General features: G+C 36.9%; 1 protein-coding gene across 3 annotated transcripts in view; it reads right to left on the reverse strand.

The window, feature by feature from the left end:
* TBC1D15 (TBC1 domain family member 15) overlaps positions 1-25,488 on the reverse strand; it is a 75,514-nt gene that overhangs the window by 39,951 nt on the left and 10,075 nt on the right. For 2 of the 3 annotated variants that reach the window (XM_025926852.2, XM_025926851.2), the window contains exons 2-4: positions 9,008-9,106; positions 8,392-8,466; positions 2,634-2,772 (exon numbers count right to left, since the gene is read on the reverse strand). In XM_025926852.2, the coding sequence (XP_025782637.2) occupies positions 2,634-2,772; positions 8,392-8,466; positions 9,008-9,106 (313 nt within the window). Of the gene's footprint in view, positions 1-2,633; positions 2,773-8,391; positions 8,467-9,007; positions 9,107-17,501; positions 17,550-25,488 lie in introns of those variants that run through there. The other variant, XM_086712810.1, reaches the window with a different exon arrangement.

The following is a 25,488-nucleotide window of genomic DNA, read 5'->3' on the forward strand; positions in this document are numbered from 1 at the left end:
AGATGCATTGAACAAATGAATAACCTGGTACCAAGTCAACATAAAAGAAACATCAAGTTAGTCTACCACCAATAGCTAAACAAAAATAGAAATGGTTACAAAGGAAAACTAATAAATCCAAGAGTTAACTCAAAGTTTCCTTCCTTCTCTTAAAGAAAGGTAAATAAAACTAATTAGTTCTGATGAACAATGTAACTAAATACATATAAAACATATCTCCAGCACAATCACATGGGAAAACTGACCACAACAGCAGAAAAGTAAAACTAAAACAGTTAAATAAGTCCCTATATGTCTTGAATGGAATCAACACCAAGAACACGACATCTTATTTGGATAGGTGTACAGAACATGACGGCAGTCTGTTGTTGCGAGAAGATACATTTTCAAAACATTTGTTCTGATATACAAAAACAAAGACTGAGCAATAGAAACTCTTAAAAATTGTAAAGAAAGTTAAGTCTCTGACAGTCAATTTTTAAAATGTTTTGTTCCAGGGACACCTGGGTGGCTCAGTCAGTTGAGTGTCCGACTTCGGTGCAGGTCATGATCTCACAGTTTGTGAGTTCGAGCCCCGCTTTGGGTTCCGTGCTGACAGCTCAGAGCCTGGATGGAGCCTGCTTCGGATTCTGTGTCCCCCTGTCTCTCTGCCCCTCCCCAGCTCACACTCTGTCTCTCTCTCAAAAATAAAATAAACATTAAAAAAAATTTAATGTTTAAATGTTTTGTTCCAAATTCCCTTGTCACACAAAGAAGTAAAAAATATAACATGAAAATTATAATAAAATAAAATTTTACTAGAAAAATGATTCAAAAGTATAAAAATGTTTCATAATGGCATAAATTTGAATTTTAAAACATCAAGCTTAGAAAATATCTCCTTTTGAAAGAAGTTTTGATGAAATATAATTGAATGAAATAATCTAGAAGAGGAAGGGATGGGATGGGACAGAATGCACTGCACTTCATAACTCCTGGCAAACAGGTACATGTGTATGCATACTGCGTCATACTAGGTTCAATATTATTGCTTACTGCTATACACAATCGTAATAGTTTTCAAATACTGGGAAAAAAGAAAAATATCTCCTTAACTTTTAATAATTGCTAAATAAAGTCTCCTTACTTTATAAGTCACAGTGCATGGCCAAGCCATATGAGCAGTATTTTGCTAAACTACATAGCTACACACAGGTTCTCAATTCTGCACGTTAAAATCAACAGGACATTTGAAAAACAGATGCCTAGGGTCCAGCGGGATGAAATACAGGCATCAGTATTTTTCTAAAAAGCCTAAACTCCCTAGGTGATTTCAGTGTGCAGCCAAAGTTGAAAACTACTAACCTAAAAAGATGTTTATTGTCAGCATTTCACATACATGCAATGTTTCTTTCATTTATGAAAACTCACTCCTTTGTTCATTCCCATAGCCTGTCATTTTCAAAGATTCAACAATATTAGATACTATTAGGTACAACCAACAAAACAAACAGAAAAAGATCAATTCACATAAATTAATTCTTAAGACCTAATCTAAAGCAGTTAAAAATCACTTCACATGCCAAATACGCTAAAGTCCTATGGTCTTAATATTTAGTATTGTTCTGGTAAAAATCTTCCCTTTCAGTAGAAAGAGAATACCAAAAAGAGGGGGGAAAAAAAAAAAAAAAAAAAAAAAAGCAAAACACCAGCACTGAGCTGACTATAATTTACCAAAGGCTTACAAATTACTATTAACTTCTTCATTACCACTGTTTCTAAGAAATGATATAGTACAAAGGATAACTACTGTATATGAGAATGATTCCCCAGGCCACAGATGAAAATCAATTTCACTTAGTAACAAGGCTATATAAATGTAGTGTATGTATTCCAGCCAATTTTGGCCAGCTTTTCTGAATTTGGCAAATGTGGATAAATCCTAAATTCACACCAAAATCATTAAGAGAGAAAATTAAGCTATAAAACAAAAACTAATCACTATGAAAAAACCACTTTAACTCTGTACATGTATTTACTACTTTTAAAAGAATCACAAATAGACTGGCTACCTCACAGATGGGCTACCTAAATCTTATTTGGGGTAGTATATGTGTTCTGCCAGGCTGTTAGCTTGGGTCTTTTTTGTTATCTACATGTAGATAATCATCACATAGCAGCATAAATTTAAATATATACATGTAATATATAAAGGAGAATAGTCACTGAACATATATAAATAGAAGACTATAACGAGCTGTGAAGATCTCAGTAAGCACTGAAATTAGAACAGTACAGTTTAGTGGTATACTCCATCTCCCCCTGGTGCTTTAGGATGAAATAACATGAATTTTTTTATTCTAGAAAAATGTGCTTGAGAGACATCTAAAGCAATTTTTTAAAGTGTTTCTATTTTCTTCCATGAGTAACTACAAAACAGAACAAGTATTTTTAAAGCCTTTTTTTTATAAAGTCACAACCATCAAAACAAAAAAAGAGATGAATACAGAATATAATTAAAATATTAAGAGTTATATGTATTAAAGCATGAAATCATCCTTGTGACAGAGGAACATTAAAGAATTTTCTTTGCACTTTTATTTATATTATATTATAGCAAATTAGTTTAAGCTTTCAAAAGATTTAATTCATACCTCCATTGGTATGTGGTTTCTTTTTAAACGGAACTGTATTGACCATGTCCCACTCTGCTTCATAACTGTTCAGATGTTCCGATCCCCGATAACCTCTTTCCTTTGGGGGCTGTGTCCATTCTACAACTGAACTGGAATCCTAAAAAAAAAAAACATACACACACACGTAACAAAATATTTAGGAACTAAAACTAGAATTTAATTTCAATTAATAATATTTTCTCAACTTCTGCATAAACTAAAACTATAGGTTGTGGCAGACATCACTGGTAGGAAAACTGACCACTATTTCCTATCCTTGTTCCTCTCTTGCTTATCTTTACTTGCCATCCACTCCATCCCCCCCAAAAACAAGAAAAAAAAGAAAAGCCTTTCCAGACTCCCTTGTAGTTAGGGTTGCCAATGAAATAAAGGCAGAGGTCAACTGCAGGGCCTCTGGAAATACTTTTGCTTTCCTAATAAAAGCCTCATCCCCTTTCCCCTTTTTCCTGCTTTGACTGTAGCCACAATGTCTCAGATTATGGCAGCCATCTTACGACCATAAAAGAAAACAGAGGAGAATCACTCCAAACCTCTAGATTTGCAGTTATTTGAGGAAAACAGCCAATGGTGGCTATTTTATTTAAGCCATCATTGGTTGCATATTTCTCAATAAAAATTAGTTAAAAGCTACAAATAATATATCTACATGTATAGTTCTATACAACTTAACATTTTAAAAGAGAATAAAACCAAAAGTCTAAAATTCAATACTAATAATTTAAACCAAAAAATTTCATTTCTATACAATAAAAGATAGCAAACATAAGCAAGCCTGGGTGAAAATGTTTCCAAAATATATGGCAGACAAAGAAAAACATCTAGAATACAAAAACACCTACACCAAGTTATTTAGAAATTGGCACATAACAAATCTGAAAACCATGCAAATGGTAGGAATAAGCAAGTCAAAGAAGAAATATGAAGCAACAAACATACAGGAAGATGTCCAACTTCAGAAACAGTCAAAGTTAAGATGAACTTCAATTTTTTGCTCTATTCAAGTAAAAAATAAAAATATGAAAGACAGTGTAAAGACATGGTACCTCACACTGTTGATGACCATGCTAATTAGTACTGACTCCAAAAGGGCAATAGTCATATTTATTAAGATTCAAACTATGCATGTGTGCCACCAAAATAATTCTCTTTACATCTTCCACTCTAGAGAAATACTAACACATGCATACTAAGAGGCATATGCAAGCATTTTTACTGCAGCATTGTTTATAAAAATGAAAAACTGAAAATATCCTAATATCCATAAGTGAAGGAGTGAATAAACAAACTAGGGGGTAGACAAGGAAATACTAGGCCATAGTTTAAAAAACTAACATATGTTAATATTTATTTACTATTAAATAATAGTAAATAAAACAAAGAAGTTGCAAAACAATGCAGTGTAACTACATGCAGCATATGCAATTAGCAACACAGAAAGAAAACTAGACAGATAATGAAATGTATACAGACAAAAGTCTGGAAAGATATACACTAAATAGGGACAGATGAGTGACAGGATTCTAGTCAAGCAGGACTTCAATTTCTATTGTCTGTTTCTATTACTCGAACATTTTTACAAGAATGTATTCATGTATTGCTAGCGTAATTCTTTTTAAAAAGGGACAGGGGCGCCTGGGTGGCGCAGTCGGTTAAGCGTCCGACTTCAGCCAGGTCACGATCTCGCGGTCCGTGAGTTTGAGCCCCGCGTCAGGCTCTGGGCTGATGGCTCAGAGCCTGGAGCCTGTTTCCGATTCTGTGTCTCCCTCTCTCTCTGCCCCTCCCCCGTTCATGCTCTGTCTCTCTCTGTCCCAAAAATAAATAAACGTTGAAAAAAAAAAAATTTAATTAAAAAAAAATAAAAAGGGACAAAGGAAAATTTGTAAGAAAAGAAAGATATTATAAAGGCACAAGAAAAATTAAGAAATAGAAACAGACTGAAAGAAAAGAAAACTAAATGAATGAAATGAATAATGGGGAAAGTTAAGAAGCATCTACAGAATCCCACCAGCACAAAGGTTTGGAATTGGTAGATCAGGTACTTTGAGAAATTAGGATAAAGGTCAAACTAAAAAAGAGGACTAACAAAAGTTCAGAAGGCTGGAGGTGTTTATTCATTAAAGAAAGTAAAACAGATTATTTCTGGATGAGGAGAAACCAACCACACTGAATAATGGGATAACACACTGAAAACGAGAATTTATTAAAAGTCCATCTATACAATGAATTGGTGAGATTCCCAGCTCTCTTCCTCCACTCAGTTTTCAGAACACTGGAATCCAGGCTTACCCTCCCAGGCAGGAATCTGCAGGAATTCCAGACAAATGATTAATTAGCCCAAGAGAAAGGATCTAGCTTTAACAGTAGAGATTCCCCAAGGAATTACCAAGCCTACCTATATCTACCTATACCTACAGAGTATAATCAACCACTTTTTTTTGTCTGCTGTTAAATCTAAGCATCACACCACAAAGATTACCAAACATCAAAGGCAAGCGTCTACACAAAAGACAAGGTCCCAATGAAACAAGGGGGGAAAAAGTCAATTAAAAGTAGATTATGTAGAGAGATAAAAACAAAATGCCTTAGGAATAAGGAAAGATATATTCACAAAGAACAGGATGCTATTTTTAAAAAGAACTGGAAAAGGGGCACTTAGAACAAGATGCTCTAGAAATTAAAAATAAAGCAGAAATTAAAAAGGCAAGAAAGCCAAGAACTGAAAGATAAAACTGAAGAAACTTCCTATAAAAATATTAAAAATAGGAAAAGAATTAAAATAGAAATTAAAAATAGGAAAGAAAGGATTAGAAAACTAGAGGATCAGTCCAGGTCTACAGAGTTCCAGAAAGAAAGAAAATAGAAAATGGAGAGGAAGAAAAAAATCCTCACTGAAATAATTCAACAACATTTCCTAAGAACTAAGACACAAGTTTCCATATTAAAAGAGCCCATCAAGTGCCCAAAACAATGGATATCAAGGACCACAATGGCTCACTGTGAGGACATCTAAAACACTGGAAACAAAGAGGCAATCATAAAAGCTTCTAAAATGAAAAAAAACATACAATGGATCAGAAGTTAGAATGTTATTAGACTTAACAATAAAGGAAACTTAAAAAACCTAAGACAGTAATTTCTTTTCAAACTATAATTCTATGCCAGTCAGAATATGGATAGCAGGACCCCTGGGTGGCTCAGTTGGTTAAGCATCAGACTTCAGCTCAGGTCATGATCTCACGGTTTGTGTGGTCAAGCCCTGCATCAGGCTCTCTGCTGTCAGCACAGAGCCTGCTTCAGATAGTCTCCCTGTCTCTCTGCCTCTCTCCCACTCTCTCTCTTAAAAATAACCCATTAAAAAAAAAAAAAAGAAAAGTCTAAAAAAAAATAAATGTTTTTGTTCTTATGCACCCTTTTTCTCAGAAGTACTAGAGCTTCATGAAAACAAAGGAGTAAACCAAAATAGAAGACAGCACAGGATATAAGAAATGGGGATAAAAACATAGGGAAGAATCCTCAGGACAACTGCTGCACAGCCAACCAAAAAGGCAACCAGGTCAGAATGAGCCTATAAGACGACTCTGGAAGAAAGGTCTCTAAAAGATGAAATCTGAATCTGTGTTTAAATATTCTGAGAAGAAATGTGGAGAAATGAGACTGAGTTTCAAGGGAATTAGAGATAAAATAGAAATAAATAAAATAGAATAGATAAAATAGAAATCTCTACCTTCCACAGTGAGAAGTCAACACATGCATGATACAAGTGGTAAATGCATAGTTATCATATAACCCAACAATTACACTCCTATGTTTGTTTGTTTGTTTGTTTGTGTATGTATGTATGTATGTATGTATGTATGTATGTATGTATGTATGTATGTATGTATGTATGTATTTATTTATTTATTTATTTATTTATTTATTTATTTTAAGACTGAGAGAAAGCCAGAGACAGAGCAAGTGGATTTCAGGCAGAGGGAGAGGGAAAGAGAGAATACCAAGCAGGCTCCACGTTCAGTGCAGAGCCCAATGCAGGGCTCAATCCCACAACCATGAGATCATGACCTGAGCAGAAATCAACAATTGGACGCTTAATCGACTGAGCCACCCAGGCGCCCCTCTACTCCTAGGTTTTTGAGAGAAAAATATATGTCCATACAGAAATTTTGTTTTGAACGTTCACATGAGCATTATTTATATTAACCTAAAAAAGGAAAAAAAAAAATCCATCAACTAACGAATAAACAAAATGTGGTGCAGTGCACCCCGTATCTGTGGTTTTCCTTTTCCACAGTTTGTTATCTACAGTCTGTTACACACAGTCAACAATGGTCCAGAAGCAGATGATCCTCCTTTTGACATATTGTCAGAAGGTCAATAGTAGCCTAACACTACTTCACAATGACTACATCATTCACCTCACTTCATCACGTAGGCACTTTATCATTTCACATCATTACAAGACAGGTAAGTACAGTACAATCACGATTTTGAGAAAGTCCACATTCATATAACTTTTATTATAGTATATTGTTATTATTGTCATATTTTATTATGTTATTAGTGTTAATCTCTTACTGTGACTAATTTATAAATTAAACTTTATCATAGGTATGTATAGCAAAAACACAGTATGTACAGGGTTCAATACTATCTGTATTGATAGTATTCAGGCATCCACTGGGGGTCTCAGAACATACCCCGCATGGGTAAGGGGGGATTACTGTATATCCATAAATGCAATGTTGTTCAGCAGAAGGCAGGGAAGGAAGGCAGGAAGGCAGGCAAGAAAGAGGGAAAGAAGAAGGATGGATGGACTGAGAAGTGCTATAACATGGATAAACCTTGAAAACATTATACCAAGTCAAAGAAGCAAGTCACAAAAGGCCACATACTGTATGATTCCATTTAGATGAAATGTCCACAACAGGCAAATTCTCAGAGATGAAAAGTAGATGAGTGGTTGCAAGAGGCTGGAGTTAAGTGGGAATGAGGGGTGTACTACTAAAAGGTAGTTTCTTTTTTAGGAGTGATAAAAATGTTCTAAAATTAGACACTGGTGATGGTTACACAACTCTGTAAATATATTAACACCACTGAATTGTACACTTTAAAAGAATAAATTTTATGGCATATTAATTATAGCTCAAAAAAGTTATTTTAAAATGGCATTCCTTGGGGTGCCTGGGTAGCTTAGTTGACTTAAGCATCCGATTTCAGCTCAGGTCATGATCTCATGGTTTGAGTTCAAGCCCAGAGCCTGGAGCCTGCTTCAGATTCTGTGTCTCCCTCTCTCTCTGCCCCTCCCATGCTCACACTCTGTTTCCACCCCCCCCCCCGTCAAAATTAAACATTAAAAAATAATTGTTTTAATGGCATTCCTTATACTGGAATAAATAAATAGCAAAAACAAAAACAAAAAAATAAATAAAAATAAAAATAGCATTCCTTGGGTGCCTGGGTGGCTCAGTCAGTTGAGCGTCTGACTCTTGGTTTTGGCTCAGGTTACAATCTCTCTCACAGTTCGTGAGTTCAAGCCCTGCACCGGGCTCTGCACTGACAGCGTGGAGCCTGCTTGGGATTCTCTCTCTCCCTCTCTCTGCTCCTCCCCTGCTCATGCTCTCACACTCTCTCTCTCTCAAAAATAAATAAATAACCTTTAAAAAAAAATTCTTAATAGCATTCCTTCCTTTAGTCACACCCTTTCCTTTTTAAATACCTTTCCAGCGTAGAGAATACTAGAAGAATCTAAAGCATCATCCAATGGTCTCCAGTCCACTATTACTTCAGCATCCTAGAGAAAGAAATTATGGACTACGGTTACTATTCAGCAATATCTTACACTCTTAGTCACCTATGTGTAATTCCCTGAACCCAAAATGAAAATTTTAAACCACTAAATATTAGCATTTTAAGTATGTAATATCATAAACTATTTAATAATTGTTATATAGATTTTTAAACTATTATTATTCATTATAAAAAATTTACATTACTGCAACTTTTACATAAGTTTTATAATAGTCCATGCCATTTTACTGGCTATCTAAAGTTACTTTTTTTCTGGGGTGCCCGGCTGACTCAGTCAGTGGAGTACGGGACTCCTGATCTTGGCGCAGTGAGTTTGAGCCCCACACTGGGTGTAGAGATTAGTTAAAATCTTTTTTAAAAATTTTTAATTAAGTATTTCTTTCTAACATCATTTTCATGTTAAATTTACAACCACTGTTCAATTACATAATTTCACCTCACACATGAAATTCAAACTAACAATGCCCTAACGATGAACCACTGCCATAAACAATCATAAATAAAATCATTTACTAGAAACCCACCTTTTCTAACACACGTAATATTCCTGAAATCAAGCTGTCTTGGTCATTGGTCTTTCCACAAGATGAGTGAATATAGACCCCTTCCTGTTCGTATATAATCTGGAACAGCAAAAAAAAAAAGAATTAACCACACATTATTAAGTACTGTTTCAACATTTGTTTTAAAAAAATTGAGATATTTTCCTATAATGCCTGAACCACATTTCTGATTATTTCATATATAAATGTATTATTTGAAAAATACCACTCAAGTTTAAGAGCACTTCAAACTAAGACAAACTGGAAGGAAGTTTGCCTTGTTATGCATGGAAGTTTGATTTAGTGATAATCACAACCTTGATCTTCTCCATAAACAAAAATGCTATGTGTCTCAAGCAGATTCCACTTAAAATATATTATTAACAAACATTAAGCAAGATATTGGGTTCAAACTGAAAAAGGATCTGAAAATACTAAAGAATAAGAACAGATGAAATGCAATAAGGAATCACTGCTTTCTAACTATTCCTAGAATAGCACGTTTTACTGTAAGATTATTTCAGTGTGTTTTTATAGCAAAATGGCATAGAAATTCAGGGAATAATATGGGAATTTTAAAGAGTGATGATGAGGACCATCTAGGAATGATTAAAGTAGTTCAAGCACACAAATATTTACTGAATACGTAAAACACTATAGTTACATAAGTATGATTAAAACATGGTCCCTGAACAACATCCTATGGCAATACAAGGGAGACTTAAGTTAATTCCTAAGTAAACTGAACCATACAAAGGTAAGCCTTATTTTCTAAAAGCATAATGTTATAAACTAAGATTCCATTCCTGGGACCCATTTTAAACCACTAAAAATTTTTTTTCATTAGGAAAATAAGTAAAAGAGAAATAAAATAATCACTTCTAGACCTAAGTATTTTTGACATATATAAGTTTAGAACAAAGTGCAGTTTCCATTTATGTAGACATTTTCTTTAATTCCAGTACAATTAACACAGTTATATTAGCTTCAGGTGTACACTATAGTGATTCAACAATTCTTTACTCAGTACTCATCATGGTTAAGTGTACTCTCAATCTCCTTCACCTATTTCACCCATCCCCCACCCACATGCCCTCTGATAGCCACCAGTTTGTTCTCTACATTTAAGTCTTGGATTTGTCTTTTTCTTTGTTCGTTTGTTTAAATTCCCCATGAATGAAATCATATGGTATTTGTCTTTCTCTGACTTATTTCACTTAGCATTATACTCTCTAGATCCATCCTTGTTGAAAATGGCAAGACTTCACCTTTTAATGGCTGAGTAATATTCCACTGTGTGAATGGGGGGGTGTGTACACCTCATCTTTACTCTTTCATCTATCGATGCATACTTGGGCTGCTTTTGTATTCTGGCTATTATAAATAATGCTGCAATAAACATAGGGGTGCATATGTATCTTTTCAAATTAGTGTTTTCATATTCTTTGGGTAAATACCCAGTAGTGGAATTACTGGATCATATGGTAATTCTATTTTTAATTTTTTGAGGAAACTCCACATTGTTTTCCACAGTGGCTGCACTAGTTTGCATTCCCACCAACAGTGCATGAGGATTTCTTTTTCTCCATATCCTCGCCAACACCTGTTTCTTGTGTTTTCAATTTTAGCCATTCTGACAGGTGTGTGAGGTGGTATCTCATTGTTATTTTGATTTGCATTTCCCTGATAAGTGATGTTGAGCATCTTTTCATGTGTCGGTTGGCCACCTGGATGTCTTCTTTAGAGAATGTCTGTTCATGTCTTCTGCCCATTTAATTGGATTATTTGGGGTTTTTTTGGTGTTGGGGTGCATAAATTCTTTATATATTTTGGATACTAACCCCTTATCAGATATATCATTTCCAAATATGTTCTCCCATTCAGTGGGTTTCTTGTTTTGTTGATGGTTTCTTTTGCTGTGCAGAAGCTTTATATTTTGATGTGATCCCAATAGTTTATTTTTGCTTTTGTTTCCCTTACTTTAGAAGACATATCTAGAAAGATGTTGGTGCAAATTCAAAGAAATCACTGCCTATGCTTTCTTCTAGGGTTTTTATGGTTTCAGGTCTCATATTTAGGTCTTTAATCCATGGTAAAAGAAAGTAGTTCAGTTTCATTCTTTTACATGTAGCTGTCCAGTTTTCATAGTGCCACTTGTTGAATAAACTTTTTCCCATCACATAACTTTGCTTCCTCTGATGAAGATTAACTGAACATATAATCATAGATTTATTTCCAGGCTTTCTGTTCTGTTCCACTGATCTGTGTGTCTCTTTTTGTGCCAGTACCATACTGTTTTGATTACAACAGTTTTGCAGTACATCTTGATATCTGGGATTGTGATACCTTCAATTTTATTCTCTTTCAAGAATGCTTTGGCTATTCAGGATCTTTTGTGGTTCCATACAAATTTTAGGATTATTTATTCTAGTTCTATGAAAAATGCTGTTGGTATTTTGATAGGGATTGCATTAAATCTATAGACTGCTTTGGGTACTATGGACATTTTATATTTATGTAGAACTTTTATTAATATAACCACATCACTATTCAGAATAGCATGTGGACCAACAATGCAAGACAAGCACCATCACAACCTATCACCATCACACCCTAGTTACAAATGTAAATGGGTATGGGGCAACTGGGTGGCTTAGTCAGTTGAGCATCCAAGTTCTACTCAGGTCATGATCTCACAATTAATGAGTGCGAGCCCCACATGGGGCTTACTGCTGTCAGTGCAGAGCCCACTTGGGATCCTCTATTCCCCCTCCCTCTCTGCCCCTCCCCTGTGTGCTCACGCGCTCTCTCTCTCTCTCTCTCTCTCAAAAATAAACTTTCAGGGGCGCCTGGGTGGCGCAGTCGGTTAAGCGTCCGACTTCAACCAGGTCACGATCTCGCGGTCCGTGAGTTCGAGCCCCGCGTCGGGCTCTGGGCGGATGGCTCAGAGCCTGGAGCCTGTTTCCGATTCTGTGTCTCCCTCTCTCTCTGCCCCTCCCCCGTTCATGCTCTGTCTCTCTCTGTCCCAAAAATAAATAAACGTTGGAAAAAAAAAAAAATTAAAAAAAATAAATAAATAAACTTTCAAAAATGTAAATGGGTATGCATTCTGTTGTTTTCAGTTAGCATTTATGGAACACTTATGCACCGGAAACTCCGCATATCATAGCTTAATCCCTACAACTCTAGACCACAGGCTCTATAACTGTATCCTACTACATCATTAGAATGAGAAGCCCATTTGTGTTAATGAGAAAACTGAAAGAGAGGTTAAATAACTTGTCTAAGGTTGATGACACAAATACTAAGGGGTAGTTAAGGAGTAGCGTGGAGGGGCGCCTGGGTGGCGCAGTCGGTTAAGCGTCCGACTTCAGCCAGGTCACGATCTCGCGGTCCGTGAGTTCGAGCCCCGAGTCAGGCTCTGGGCTGATGGCTCGGAGCCTGGAGCCTGTTTCCGATTCTGTGTCTCCCTCTCTCTCTGCCCCTCCCCCGTTCATGCTCTGTGTCTCTCTCTGTCCCAAAAATAAATAAACGTTGAAAAAAAAAAATTTAAAAAAAAAAAAAAAAAGGAGTAGCGTGGAGGGAGATTAAAATCCTGGCAGTCTGACACCAGAACTGTGCTCTTAACCACTACATTATAAAGCACCATATTACTTTTACTGCCTGTCCTGTGTTGTTAGTCACTTGTGATATGAATTTGTACATTAGGAAAAGAGTCCTTTTAATTTAGTAATCAAGATCAGAGAGAAATTCTGATCTCAAAAACCCAAGGTAGCATTCAATGTAATAGTTGTTAAGCACCAGACCAGCATTAAGCAGAAGGCAAAGACTGGGGACCGTATGAGTTGGGAAATGGTGGGAGACATTTCTGTATTATTTGTATAAAAGTAAAAACTTTCAAAGTACACAGATTTATTCACACATATGCATAAAGATATGTTTAAGACTATTCACAGTATTATTTACACCATCAGGGGAGGTGAGGGAAGGAGGAAAGAAGGGAAGTTATGAATTTAAATATCCCACAGAGGGAAATGATCAAATATATCCTGGGATATTCATTCTACAGAGAATACTATTTAGCAGTTAAGAAAGAATATGGTACATTAAATGAATAGAAAGACACAGAAAACAGCCAATTACATATAGTATATGACATCTACATTTTTTTTTTTTAAGTTTCTCTAAATCTCTGTACAGAACAAGTTCTGGAAAGACACACTTAAAGCTGTGAACAGAAGTTACTTGAAAAAAGAATGGGATATGGAAAGGCTGAAAGAGAACTGTAACTGTCTATGTTAATGCCTCTAACTGACTTGAATATCTTGAAGTTAAAATATAGTTATACATTGCTTCAGTAATAAAAAAATAATTTTAACGAGTAAAGTGGAAAAAGGGAATTCCAGAAGTATAAACTATAACCTTTCCAGACTTCAGCTTATCAATTTTTAAAACAAGAGGTTAAACTGGATAATGTATCTGAGGCCACAAAATGGAAGTAGGAAAAGGTTAAGAGGGGAAAAAAAAAATCCCTTAAAATTTCAAGTTTTTGTGACAAATAGATCAGAGACACACCCCGAAACTACATGGTAGCATATTTTCACCTAAGACTCAGCTAATAGAATAATCAAGAGCTTCATAGTTCTCATAGTAGAAAAAGTGACACTTATTTACCCAGAAAAGCTTGGTATCGTTAACAACATAATCTAAGATTCTGTGATACCATTAACACTTAACAGATTCTGGAACCTTAATAAAGTAAGTGAATCCTAAAGAGTCAAATAAAATACCTAACTGAAGCACATTAAGCAACTCTTTATTTCCCATACATATGTTGGCCAAGTGTTGTCTGTTCTCTTTTTCATTTAAGAAAAAGCTGAATTTCCTAAGTAATTTAGCTGGGAAAATACCTAAAAAGCATGATAGTACTAGGTATCTTATGAAAAAGTCCAAGCTGCACTCATTCCATGTTCTGTGTTCCTTAACTCTTTAGTACTTTTTTGAGGGACAAACTACATGTCCAAATATTCACAATCCCAAACCAAGACTTGTACTGTCTTTAGAAAGCAGTCATATTTGGCTAATTTGAAGGCTGTGATGTTAACCGATACAAATTACTAATTCTGCCAGAAACAGAATGAAATTAATAAACTTACCTTACTGAGCTCCTAACCTTTATTAAGTCTTGTAAGACTTAAAGGGACAAAAAAAAGTTCTAGTTGCATCAAATATGTAATTTACTGCAAATATTAAAGTTAATGATAGTTTTAAATTTTTTTTAATGTTTATTTTTGAGAGGGGGGGGGGGGCAGAATACAAGCAGGGGAGGGGCAGAGAGAGCAGGAGACATGGAATTGGAAGCAGGTTCCAGGCTCTGAGCTGTCCACACAGAGCCCAATGTGGGGCTCGAACCCACGAACTGGGAGATCATGACTTGAGCTGGAGTTGGGTCGCTTAACCAACTGAGCCACCCAGGTGCCCCTTAATGATGACAGTGTTAATTATTTCTTTTTTTTGAAAAAAAAATTTTTATTGTTTATTTTTGAGAGAGAGAAAGAGCACGCAAGTGGGAGAGAGGCAGAGAGAGAGACACACACAGAATCCAAAGCAGGCTCCAGGCTCCGAGCTATCAGTACAGAGCATGACAAACCATGACATCAGGACCTGAGCTGAAGTTGGACACTTAACTGACTGAGCCACCCAGGAACCTCAACTATTGACTTTGTTTTCAAAGCAGTCTGATCTCTTTTGATCCTCATAGCTAAACTGAATGTGTCAGAAATAGACCTTATTTCCATCTCCATTTTACAGAAGAATAAACTGAGAAAGCTATTCAGTGACTACTCAAGACCACATGCACATCAAAGGAAGGAGTGGATTTCAGATTTCCTAACATCTTCATCCATTAAATCTCAATTGTTACTGCCTCAAGAAACTACCAGAAAAATTCCACATGGTTTCCCTACAGAAAAGCAGTTTCTGAAATTGCTTAGATGTAGAAAATAATGCTGCTTAGGCCTAAAAACAATTTTTAAATGTCTTTAATTTATAAAGCAATGCAGCAGTTAACTAACAATTGGGCCTTTTAACAAAAACTCTTGGTTTCTCTCCCATCCGAACTCCTACTAAATAGTACACAAAAGAAATTTGTAGGCCCTTTTGTAACATGCATTTATTTATTTTAACATTTATTTTTTGAGAGAGACAGAGACAGAGACAAAGCGTGAGCGGGGAAGATACAGAGAGAGAGGGAGACAAAGAATCCCAAGCAGGCTCCAGGCTCTGAGCTGTCAGCACAGAGTCTGACACGGGACTGGAACTGGTGAACCGCAAGATCACGACCTAAGCCAAAGCTGGATGCTCAACCGACTGAGCCACCCAGGCGTCCCGAATCATACATTTTACTCCTAAAGTCCTCCACTCCACTTTTGAGGGAATGATTTCACTTTTTTTTAATTTACAGAGTATGTTTGTTCATCACTCGTTTCTCGGTACATGAGCTTAATAAAACACAACTCTACAGGTATCAACTATCTACAATAGCTCAAAACACAAAAAGAGAAGTCCAATTAAAATTGTGATCTTATACAAAGTGTTAAAATGGTATTTCTTCTTCATTAGACCCTATAAGTGAATTGATTCCTGATGAGTATCTTTCTGCCATAGGATATTCTGCATCCTTATCCTATTCTGCATCCTATCTTCTTCAAATAATTAGTATTTGAAAAGCTATCTCTAAGCTTGTTTGGTATGAAAAATTATTTTGCTACAGGGAATAATTATGATATCAGGAATTTCATCCGAGGTAATACATTTAGTAAAACAGGTTTTCAACTTCTTTACTCTGGTTTTGTTCATAATCTCTAATGCAAGATAAAAAAGAAAGGTTAAAATGCTATTATCATCAGCATGTAGTATTTCTATTATGCATTACTTTACACAGCATTTCTACGTTATCAATTTGATCCTCATAACACAATTAGATACATGTTATCATTCCTACTTTGTAACAGAAAAAAATGCAAGGACGTTAAGTGATTTGACTGAGGTTCTTCCACTAGTTTGGGGTTGAGATTTGAAAAGTTTTATTTGTCCAAAGGGTACACAATGAAAACGACAATCAACTTAAGGCTCGGTATATACAGACACTAACAAAATTATTCCAGTATACCATATGCTCATATTCCCATCCGAAGTAGTCACCAATTACCAGTGTTGTGAACATGAGTTGGTCCTCTGTGCTACAGGAAGCAAAGAAAGGGCATCAGCAATGCCTCTCTTTCTACTACCTAAGATTTGAGAGAAGATAAAGAGTTCATAAGCATAACAGGAAAAAAATGTCAGAAAGAAAAACAAGAAAAAATTATATTCTACTGAAGTGAAGGGCAATGAAAACTAATGTCAAGAAGCTGGCAAATGGAAAGCTAGGAGAAGAAAAAAGACTGAGACAAGGGTGCCTGAGTGGCTCAGTTGGTTCAGCGTACAACTTCTGCTCAGGTCATGATCTCACAGTTCATGAGTTTGAGTTCTGTGTCTGGCTCTGTGCTGACAGCTCAGAGCTTGGAGCCTGCCTCAGATTCTGTGTCTCCCTCTCTCTCTCTCTCTCTGCCCCTCTCCCACTCATTCTCTCTCTCTCTCTCTCTCTCTCACTCTCTCTCTCTCAAATATAAATGAACCATAAAACAATTTTAAGGGGTGCCTAGGTGGCTCAGTCTTAAGGTTAAGCAACCAACTCTTGGTTTCAACTCAGGTCATGCTCTCACAGTTTTTGGGTTCAAGCCCCACATCAGGCTCTGTGCTGACAGCGTGGAGCCTGCTTGGGGTTCTCTCTCTCCCTTTCTCTCCGCCCATCCCCCACCTGCACAGTCTCTGTCTCTCTCAAGGTAAATAAACTTAAAAAAAAAATCCTAGCAACAGTAAAGAAATGTAAGAAAGTAAGTACTAGAAAAGTTAGGACAGGAGCCCCTGGGTGGCTCAGTCAGTAGAGTATCCTACTCTTGATTTTGGCTCAGGTAATGATCCCAGGGTTGTGGGACTGAGACCGCGTCAGGCTCCATGCTGAATGTGGAGCCCACTTGGGATATTCTCTCTCCCTCCCTCCCTCTCTCTCTCTCTCTCCCCCTTTCTGCCCCTCTCCCCAGCTTGAACGCATGCTCTCTCTCTAAAAAAAAAGTTTTTTTAATATATTTTTTAAAAAAAGGACAGTGGTTACTTAGGAGAAGAGGGTACATGGAAGGTGTTCTGGAGTGGCTGCAAAGGTCTACTACTTCTTGACTAAAGTGGTGTTTCCCTTATGATGTTATAAAGGTGTCATTTTTCTGTATTATGTTTTGTTTTACAACCAAAATGCTAAAAACTACTGGTAATAAATGCAAAATATGCAGTTTTAAAAAGAATTTAAACCAAATCTCAAAGGTAGTGGAGGAATATTGTCAGATGGAAACCAGGACATGACTTCAACAATAAAAGGACCTACCCTGAGAAAACAAAAGGGAAGGACACACCAAGCAGAAGATCTGAGGGAAGAGCACCACCTATCACTAAGTGTACCTGCAAAATAAAAGGAAGTGAAAGAAGAGAAAGAATGCTATTGTTATAGAGTATACACAGACTACCAATGAAATGGGGTAAAAAGACACTAATATAAATTACAAACTGATATAAACCTACTCTCTAGAGGTGATGATGACCTTCAGCTACCCAAATATCTACTGGCATTCTCTACATAATCAGCATCTGATAAAATTCTTGAAGGTCTTGTTGACAATGTCACCTCTCAGAAGACACATGACAGAAAAAAACCAATACAGACCAACAAGAATAAAACGGTTATTACAAAAACTCTGAAAGAAAAAGACAAGCTCAGAGTTCATAACTACCAAGGAAATAAATCTGGAACACAATCAAACATTCAGCCTGAGCTTGAGAAAAAAAAGGATATATAACAGAAATAGATATTAATCCCACCAAAACTAGGGAAGAAAAAAAAAAAAAAAAACAACTATAATACCTTATACTTCCAGCCAAGAGGGCAGGAGACTGGATTTACCCTCCCACCAGGAAACAAAAACAGAAAAGAAGGAAAGCGAGCAAGTAAGCAGGCCAAATCGATGAAACAGTGTGTGTGTGTGTGTGTGTGTGCGCGCGTTTAATCAGGTAATGAAGGACAGTGACTGTTCAAAGGAAACAAATGAGGTGGGCCATATAACTGCCCCAGCTTACTGTCTTGAGAGAGTTTCTAGCTGGCAAAGTGAGAGAAAACCCAGCCAATGCCTAGTGGTCTCCTGGAGTTGAGGACACAGAGATGGGAATTGGGGGAAGCCAAGTCAGAGTTCACAGGACAGAGTACCATAGAAGAGATAAGTGCACAGAGAATTCAAGAGATCTATAGAGGTCTCTCCCTGGGTAGTCAGCAGAGTGTTGGTCAGTGCATGTGTGTCCATAAATTATCAAAGGCTAGGAGCAAAGGTCACATGAAATTATTAGAAGAAACAATATGCAGGCTCACATGGAATTGTTCCCCAAAGGGTGGGAAACCTCATAATTCACAGGGCTCTGGGTAAAGTACTCAGAGCAGCCTGGCCTCAACAGTCGGGCAAAATCAGTCCCACACTAAATACTGTGCTGTAAAATCAACTAACAAACTTTAAAAGACCCAAAATTATTTTTTTCCAATCTTACACAAATTCTTCCAGAAAACTGAAGCTGAGGAGTAACTTCGCAACTCATTCTATGAGGCCAGCACTACCCTGGCACTGAAATGAGACTAAAACATTACAAGAAAAAAAAAAAACGAGGGGCGCCTGGGTGGCTTAGTCAATTAAGCATCCGACTTCGGCTCAGGTCATAATCTCACAGTTTGTGAGTCTGGGCTCCATGTGGGGCTCTGTGCTGACAGCTTGGAGCCTGGAGCCTGCTTCGAGTTCTGTGTCTCCCTCTCTTTCTGCCCCTCCCCCACTCACACTCTGTCTCTCCCTCAAAAGTAAACATTAAAAAAAATTTTTTTAAGAAAATAAAACTATATAGACCAATATATCTCATGAATTTAGATGCAAAATTTTAAACAAGATTTAACAAACTGAATCCAACAATATGTAAACAAGGAAAATACCTCATGGTTTAATACTCAAAAAACAATCTCTGTAAACTCACCATAGCAAAAATATTTTTAAAGAAAAACCATATGATCATCTTACAAGGTGCAGAAAAGGCACTCAACAAAATCCAATGCCCATTTCTGATAAAAACTCTCAACAAATTTAAGAATAGAAGGAACCCTTCTCAGTCTGATAAAGGGCATGTATGAAACACTACACCTGATATCATATGCTTAAAGACTGAATGCTTTCTCCTAAGATCAAGAACAAGATAAAGATTTCCAATCTTATCCCTCTATTCAACACTATGCTTGAGGTCTTAGACATTACAATAAATAAAAAATAAATATAAGGCATCTAGACTGGAAAGGAAAAAGTAAAACAACTTATTTGCAGGTGACATAATTGTCTACGTAGGAAAATTAGTAGAATCTACATAAAAGCTACTAAAATTAAGTGAAAACCCAGCAAGGATCCAGGACTCAAAACCAACATACAAAAATCTATTATTTACATACATACATGCATATCAGTAAATAAGGTTTTTAAATACAGCATTTACAATAACTTCAAGAAATATCATATACTCAAATATAAATCTAACAGATAATGTATAAGACTTCTAAACTGAAAATTATAAAAGTATTTGAGAGAAATGAAAGAAGACCTAATTAAATGCAAAATACACCATGTTCATGGCTTAGTGGAATCAATACTGTTAAGATGTCCATTCTCCCTGAAACTGACCTCTAGATTGATTATAGTGCCAATCAAAATCCCAGCAGGCTCTTCTGGAGATAGTAAAAAGCAGATTCTAAAATTTGTGTGGAATTCAAATGACCTAGAACAACCAAATCAGACTTGCAACAGAATAATGGGTGGAGCACTAACATACCTGGCTATAAGACTCAGTATAAATCTACAGTAATCAAGAAAATGTGGTACTGATGTAAAGAGAAACAAAGAGATTGACTGTCCAGAATAAAGAATTCTGGAATCAACATAAAAATGCATATATGGTAAATTTATTTGACACAAGTAGAAAAGCAATTCAGCAAAAAACTTGAATCAGTGTACAAAAAAAATAAACTTCAATCCATACACCACACAACATATACAAATTAAATTGAAATGGGTCACAGATTTAAATGTAAAACCTAAAACTACAAAATTTAGGAAGAAAACAGAAAATCTTATGGTCTTGGGTTCAGCAAAAATTTTTTAGAAATGACACCAAAAGCATAAAAGAAAAAAATGGATACATCAACAAAATTGAAAACTTCTACTTTTTTTAGTGTTCATTTATTTATTTAGAGAAAGAGCAGGCATGCATGCACACACAGACACACAAGTGGGAGAGGGACAGGGGGAGAGAGAGAGAGAGACAGAGAGAGAGAGAGAGAGAGAGACAGAGAGAGAGAGAGAGAGAGAGACAGAGAGACAGAGAGAGAGAATCCCAAGCAGGCCCAATGCTGTGAGCGCAGAGCCCTCAGCCCCACCTCATGAACCGTGAGATCATGACCGGAGCTGAAATCAAGAGTCAGACGCTTAACCAAGGGAGCCACCTGAGCGTCCCGAAAACTTCTGCTTTAAAAGACACTATCAAGGAGCGGCTGGGTGGCTCTGTTGGTTAAGTGTCCAACTTCAGCTCAGGTCATGATCTCACAATTCGGGAGTTCGACCCCACATCGGGTTCTGTGCCAACAGCTCAGAGCCTGGAGCCTGCTTAGGACTCTGTCACCCTCTCTCTCTACCCCTCCCCCCCTTGCGTGCTCTCTCTCTCTTAAAAATAAACAAACATTAAAAAATAGTAACAAAAAAAAGGCACTATCAACCAAATGACAAGCCAAGGCTCAGGCAGGGAAAATACATTTGCAAATCATATCACGTATCTAATAAAGGGCCTATATCCAGAACGTAAGAAGTCTCACACGTCATTTTCAAATGTCTCCTCTCTGTAAAGAGGACTTTCATACTATTCTTTCTAATCTTATACTCTAATAAACTTTTGCCTGCTGAAAAAAAAAAAAACAAAAAACCAAAAAACCAAAAAACAAAACAAACAAAAAACCCTCTCATAACCCATTAACAAGAAAATGAGTAGCTCAGTTTAAAATAAAATGAGCAAGGGACAACCTAGGTGGCTCAGTCAAGTGAGAGTCTGACTTGTGATTTCCGCTCAGGTATTGATAACAAGGCTCCATGCTGGGCATAGAGCCTGCGTAAGATTCTCTCCCTCTCTCTCTGCTCCGCACAAGCATGCACACTCGCTCTCTCTCTCAAAAATAAAATAGACAAAAGGTTTGAACACTTTACCAAAGAAGATTTACGGATGACGTATAATCACATGAAAAGATGCTCAACATCCTTAATCATTAGGGAACTGCAAATCGAAACCATAATGAGATACTACAAATCTATTAGAATGGCTATAATTAAAAAGGTTAACATACCAAATGTTGACAGAGATGTGGAACAATTGGAACTTTCGTACATCACAGTAAGCATGTAAAATGGTACATCCACTTAGAAAAATAGCTTGGCACTTTCTTAAAATGCTAAGCATGCAACAAACATTATGATGCAGCCATTCTACTCCTTGGTATTTGCCCAAGAAAACAGAATGTGTCTGTTCATACCAAGACTATACCAATTTTCATAGCAGCTCTATTTAGAATAGCCAAATGTAGGACAAAATCCAAATGTCTATCAACAGGTAAATAAATGAGTAAATCTTGGTATGCCTATACAGTGGGATACTATTTGGCAATAAAAATGAATAAACTGGGGCATCTAGCTAGCTCAGTCAAAGGAGCATTCAACTCCTGATCTTGGGGTCATGAGTTCGAGCCCCACATGGGGTGCAGAGATTACTTAAGTAAAACTTTTTGAAAAATGAATAATGCAACATTAATGAATCTCAAAATAATTCTGCTGAATGAAGACTAAAAACAGAATACAAAAAAAAAGTTATATAATTCCATTTATATAAAATTCTAGAAAATGTGAACTACTCTATAATGACAAAAAGCAGCTCAATGGTTGCCTGTGTACAGGGTAAAGGTAGTGACAGATTACTGTGGGTCAAGAGGAAACTTCAGTAAAAATATTATCTTTACTGTGCTGACCGGTTCAGTGTATATATACACACACGGTTCACAGTGTATACACACACACACACACACACCCACCCACCCACCATAAACTATCAAATTACACCCTCTATATGCAACTTATTGTCAAGTGTACCTCAAAGCTGTATAAAAAAATAAGTTACATGGAAGGTTTACTGTTTAAACCGTAAAACCCCATATAAACGTAAACATGTAAAAGTAGAAGATAGTTCCATTAAAAAAGCGGGGGAGGCTAATCCCGCCTCAAGAAAAAAATTTTAAATCACACCATGTTTTTCGTTGCAGATTAAGTGTCTACAGGGAGCAAACACTATCACCAAAGACTTGCCACTTCATGGTACTAAGCTAGTTATATAAAGTTGATTCAAACTGAAACTTTTATTAGGCACTTATTATGTGCAGACATTACAAAGAACAGAAAATAAACAAGATAAAGTTCCTTGCCTGTGTGTACCTAGCAGTGTTATAAAGAACGTAAAATCTTTACACAAGCTAGAATATTCTAAGTGCTCCCCACCCTCTTGGTGGGGGAGGGGGGAGAGAACAATGTATTGAAGTACCAAAGAAAGGAGAAAAGTCCATTTCGAATAAAACCGCCTCATACCCTCCAGACTATCTATTTTTAAATATTTGCTAAGATGCCTAACCAGGTAAATATGTTTCTATAACTCCCAATGATGATGGCCTGCTGATGGCAACATAAACTGCAGTTATTTTTTTTCCTTTAGCAAAGGAACTATCCCAGATTGAAACTTACTAAAAGAACTCTAGGAACCACAGCAAATGTTTTAGAATAAACTTGCTGACCTCTAGTTTAGCAAAAGTTAGAATTAAAAGGCAAAAATGAGGCAGGCAAAGAAATTCAAGTTTCTACATAAAAAGAAATGTACTTGGGACAATCCAACTCAAGACCATGCTACTTCCTGACAAAAAAAGCTGAAAAAGATTAAGTTGCACTATATCATAGCAAACAATTTTCTATATTGTTCCTACACTTAAGTAGGATTGGATTTTTATTTATATTATGAATATCATAATCTTTATTTTCCAAAACTAGAGATAAATGATAACATTCAACCCAAATATTTTAAATTTACTATCAGGGATAAAATTCTTGCCCTAAATCTTTGTTCAAACATGGGAACCCAACACCTACTATACATAGCCTACATTCTTTTTTTTGTTTTTAAGTTTATTTGGAGAGAGAAAGAGAGCAGAAAATGTGCAAGCGGGGGAGGGGGAGGGGAGGGGAGGGGAGGGGAGGGGAGGGGAGGGGAGGGGAGGGGAGGGGGAGGGGGAGGGGGAGGGGGAGGGGGAGGGGGAGGGGGAGGGGGAGAGGGAGAGGGAGAGGGAGAGGGAGAGGGAGAGGGAGAGGGAGAGGGAGAGGGAGAGGGAGAGGGAGAGGGAATATCACAAGCAGGCTCCACATTGAACCCAACAGGGGTTCATCTCACAAATCATGAGATCATGACCTAAGCTGAAATCAAGAGTCAGATGCTTAACCGACTGAGCCACCCAGGCACCCCACAAAACATACATTCTTGAACTGTAGTACCTATGTGAATTTTGTAAGCTAAATTTAACAAAAAAGTGACAAAAATTCCATTTCTTTAAAACTATCAAGCATATTGAAAATTTTTAACTTTTGGTTAAAATACCAATGTGAGCCCAGAAATTCTAATGCGCTCAACACCCAAATATCTAAGCACCTACTTGATATTTTCATTTCAATAACCCACAGGCATCTTAAACTCAGTACGTCTTACCCCAAATCTGCTCTTCTGATATTCCCACCTCTATCAAAGACATCCCATCTACCAGTTATCCTCTTTTTCATCATTCCCATCCTATTTCCTAAATCCCTCAAACCTTCACCTCTGACACTGACCCCTCATCATAGCTATCCTGGGTTGCTAAAATAACATTCTGGTCTCTCTTCTCTCAATCTGGTCATCTCCCAAAAATGTGTGCAAGGTGTGTAAACACCGCCAAAACTGATCTTTATAAAATGTACATGTGACCACACCATGCCTGAACTTAAAATCCTTCTGACTTTACCCTCTATCCTCTACACTTTACCTCTGCAGCTAATCAACACCTGACACTCCCTAATACATGCAAACTTTGTCTCTTGGGTCACTCTGAACCCACCTGTTCCCTCAAACCTTTTATGTGTGTTCTCTGTTCTCTCTTCATTACACCTTCTCTCTGCAAATAACTTCTACCAAATCCTTCAAAACCTTTTTATGTGTGTTCTCTGTTCTCTCTTCATTACACCTTCTCTCTGCAAATAACTTCTACCAAATCCTTCAAAACAGCACATTTTTTTAACTCATACACTCAACAAATTTACTGAGCTTCAATGAAATGTGAGGAATAAAAGTTGTCAGTAGAAACACACACACCAAAAAAAAGTGTCTGCTGAAACTAGTAACATCATGTAAACCAGTAAATAGTCATAGCACAGTGTGATGGAAGGCACAGGCTCCTGAATGAGATGTCATTTTCAGTTATTTCTCCAATTAATATACAATTAATGCATACAATGTGCCAGGCACAGAGCAAGCTTCTGGATATAAATACAGAAGATTCAGTCACTGCCTTCACAGCACTTACAACTGAAGAAGAGATTAGGACAATAAAACAAATAATTACAATGTATGATTTAAGTATGAATAGGCTACCATAGTAGGACCTAATAAATGATATCTCATCTAGACTTAAGGGCTAAAACAGGATAAGAAATCAGAAAGACTGAACTACAGTGATATATCTATCAACTGAGACCTGGAGAATGACAATTTTAATTTTTTTTATTTGAGAGAGAGAGAAAGAGGGAGGGAGAGGAAGAAGAGGGAGGGAGAGGAAGAAGAGGGAGGGAGAGGAAGAAGAGGGAGGGAGAGGAAGATGAGGGAGAGAGAGGAAGAAGAGGGAGAGAGAGGAAGAAGAGGGAGAGAGAGGAAGAAGAGGGAGAGAGAGGAAGAAGAGGGAGAGAGAGGAAGAAGAGGGAGAGAGAGGAAGAAGAGGGAGAGAGAGGAAGAAGAGGGAGAGAGAGGAAGAAGAGGGAGAGAGAGGAAGAAGAGGGAGAGAGAGGAAGAAGAGGGAGAGAGAGGAAGAAGAGGGAGAGAGAGGAAGAAGAGGGAGAGAGAGGAAGAAGAGGGAGAGAGAGGAAGAAGAGGGAGAGAGAGGAAGAAGAGGGAGAGAGAGGAAGAAGAGGGAGAGAGAGGAAGAA

This window comes from Puma concolor, chromosome B4 (genome assembly GCF_028749965.1).
Source record: "Puma concolor isolate L17-30 chromosome B4, mPumCon1.1.hap2, whole genome shotgun sequence".
NCBI lineage: Eukaryota > Metazoa > Chordata > Mammalia > Carnivora > Felidae > Puma > Puma concolor.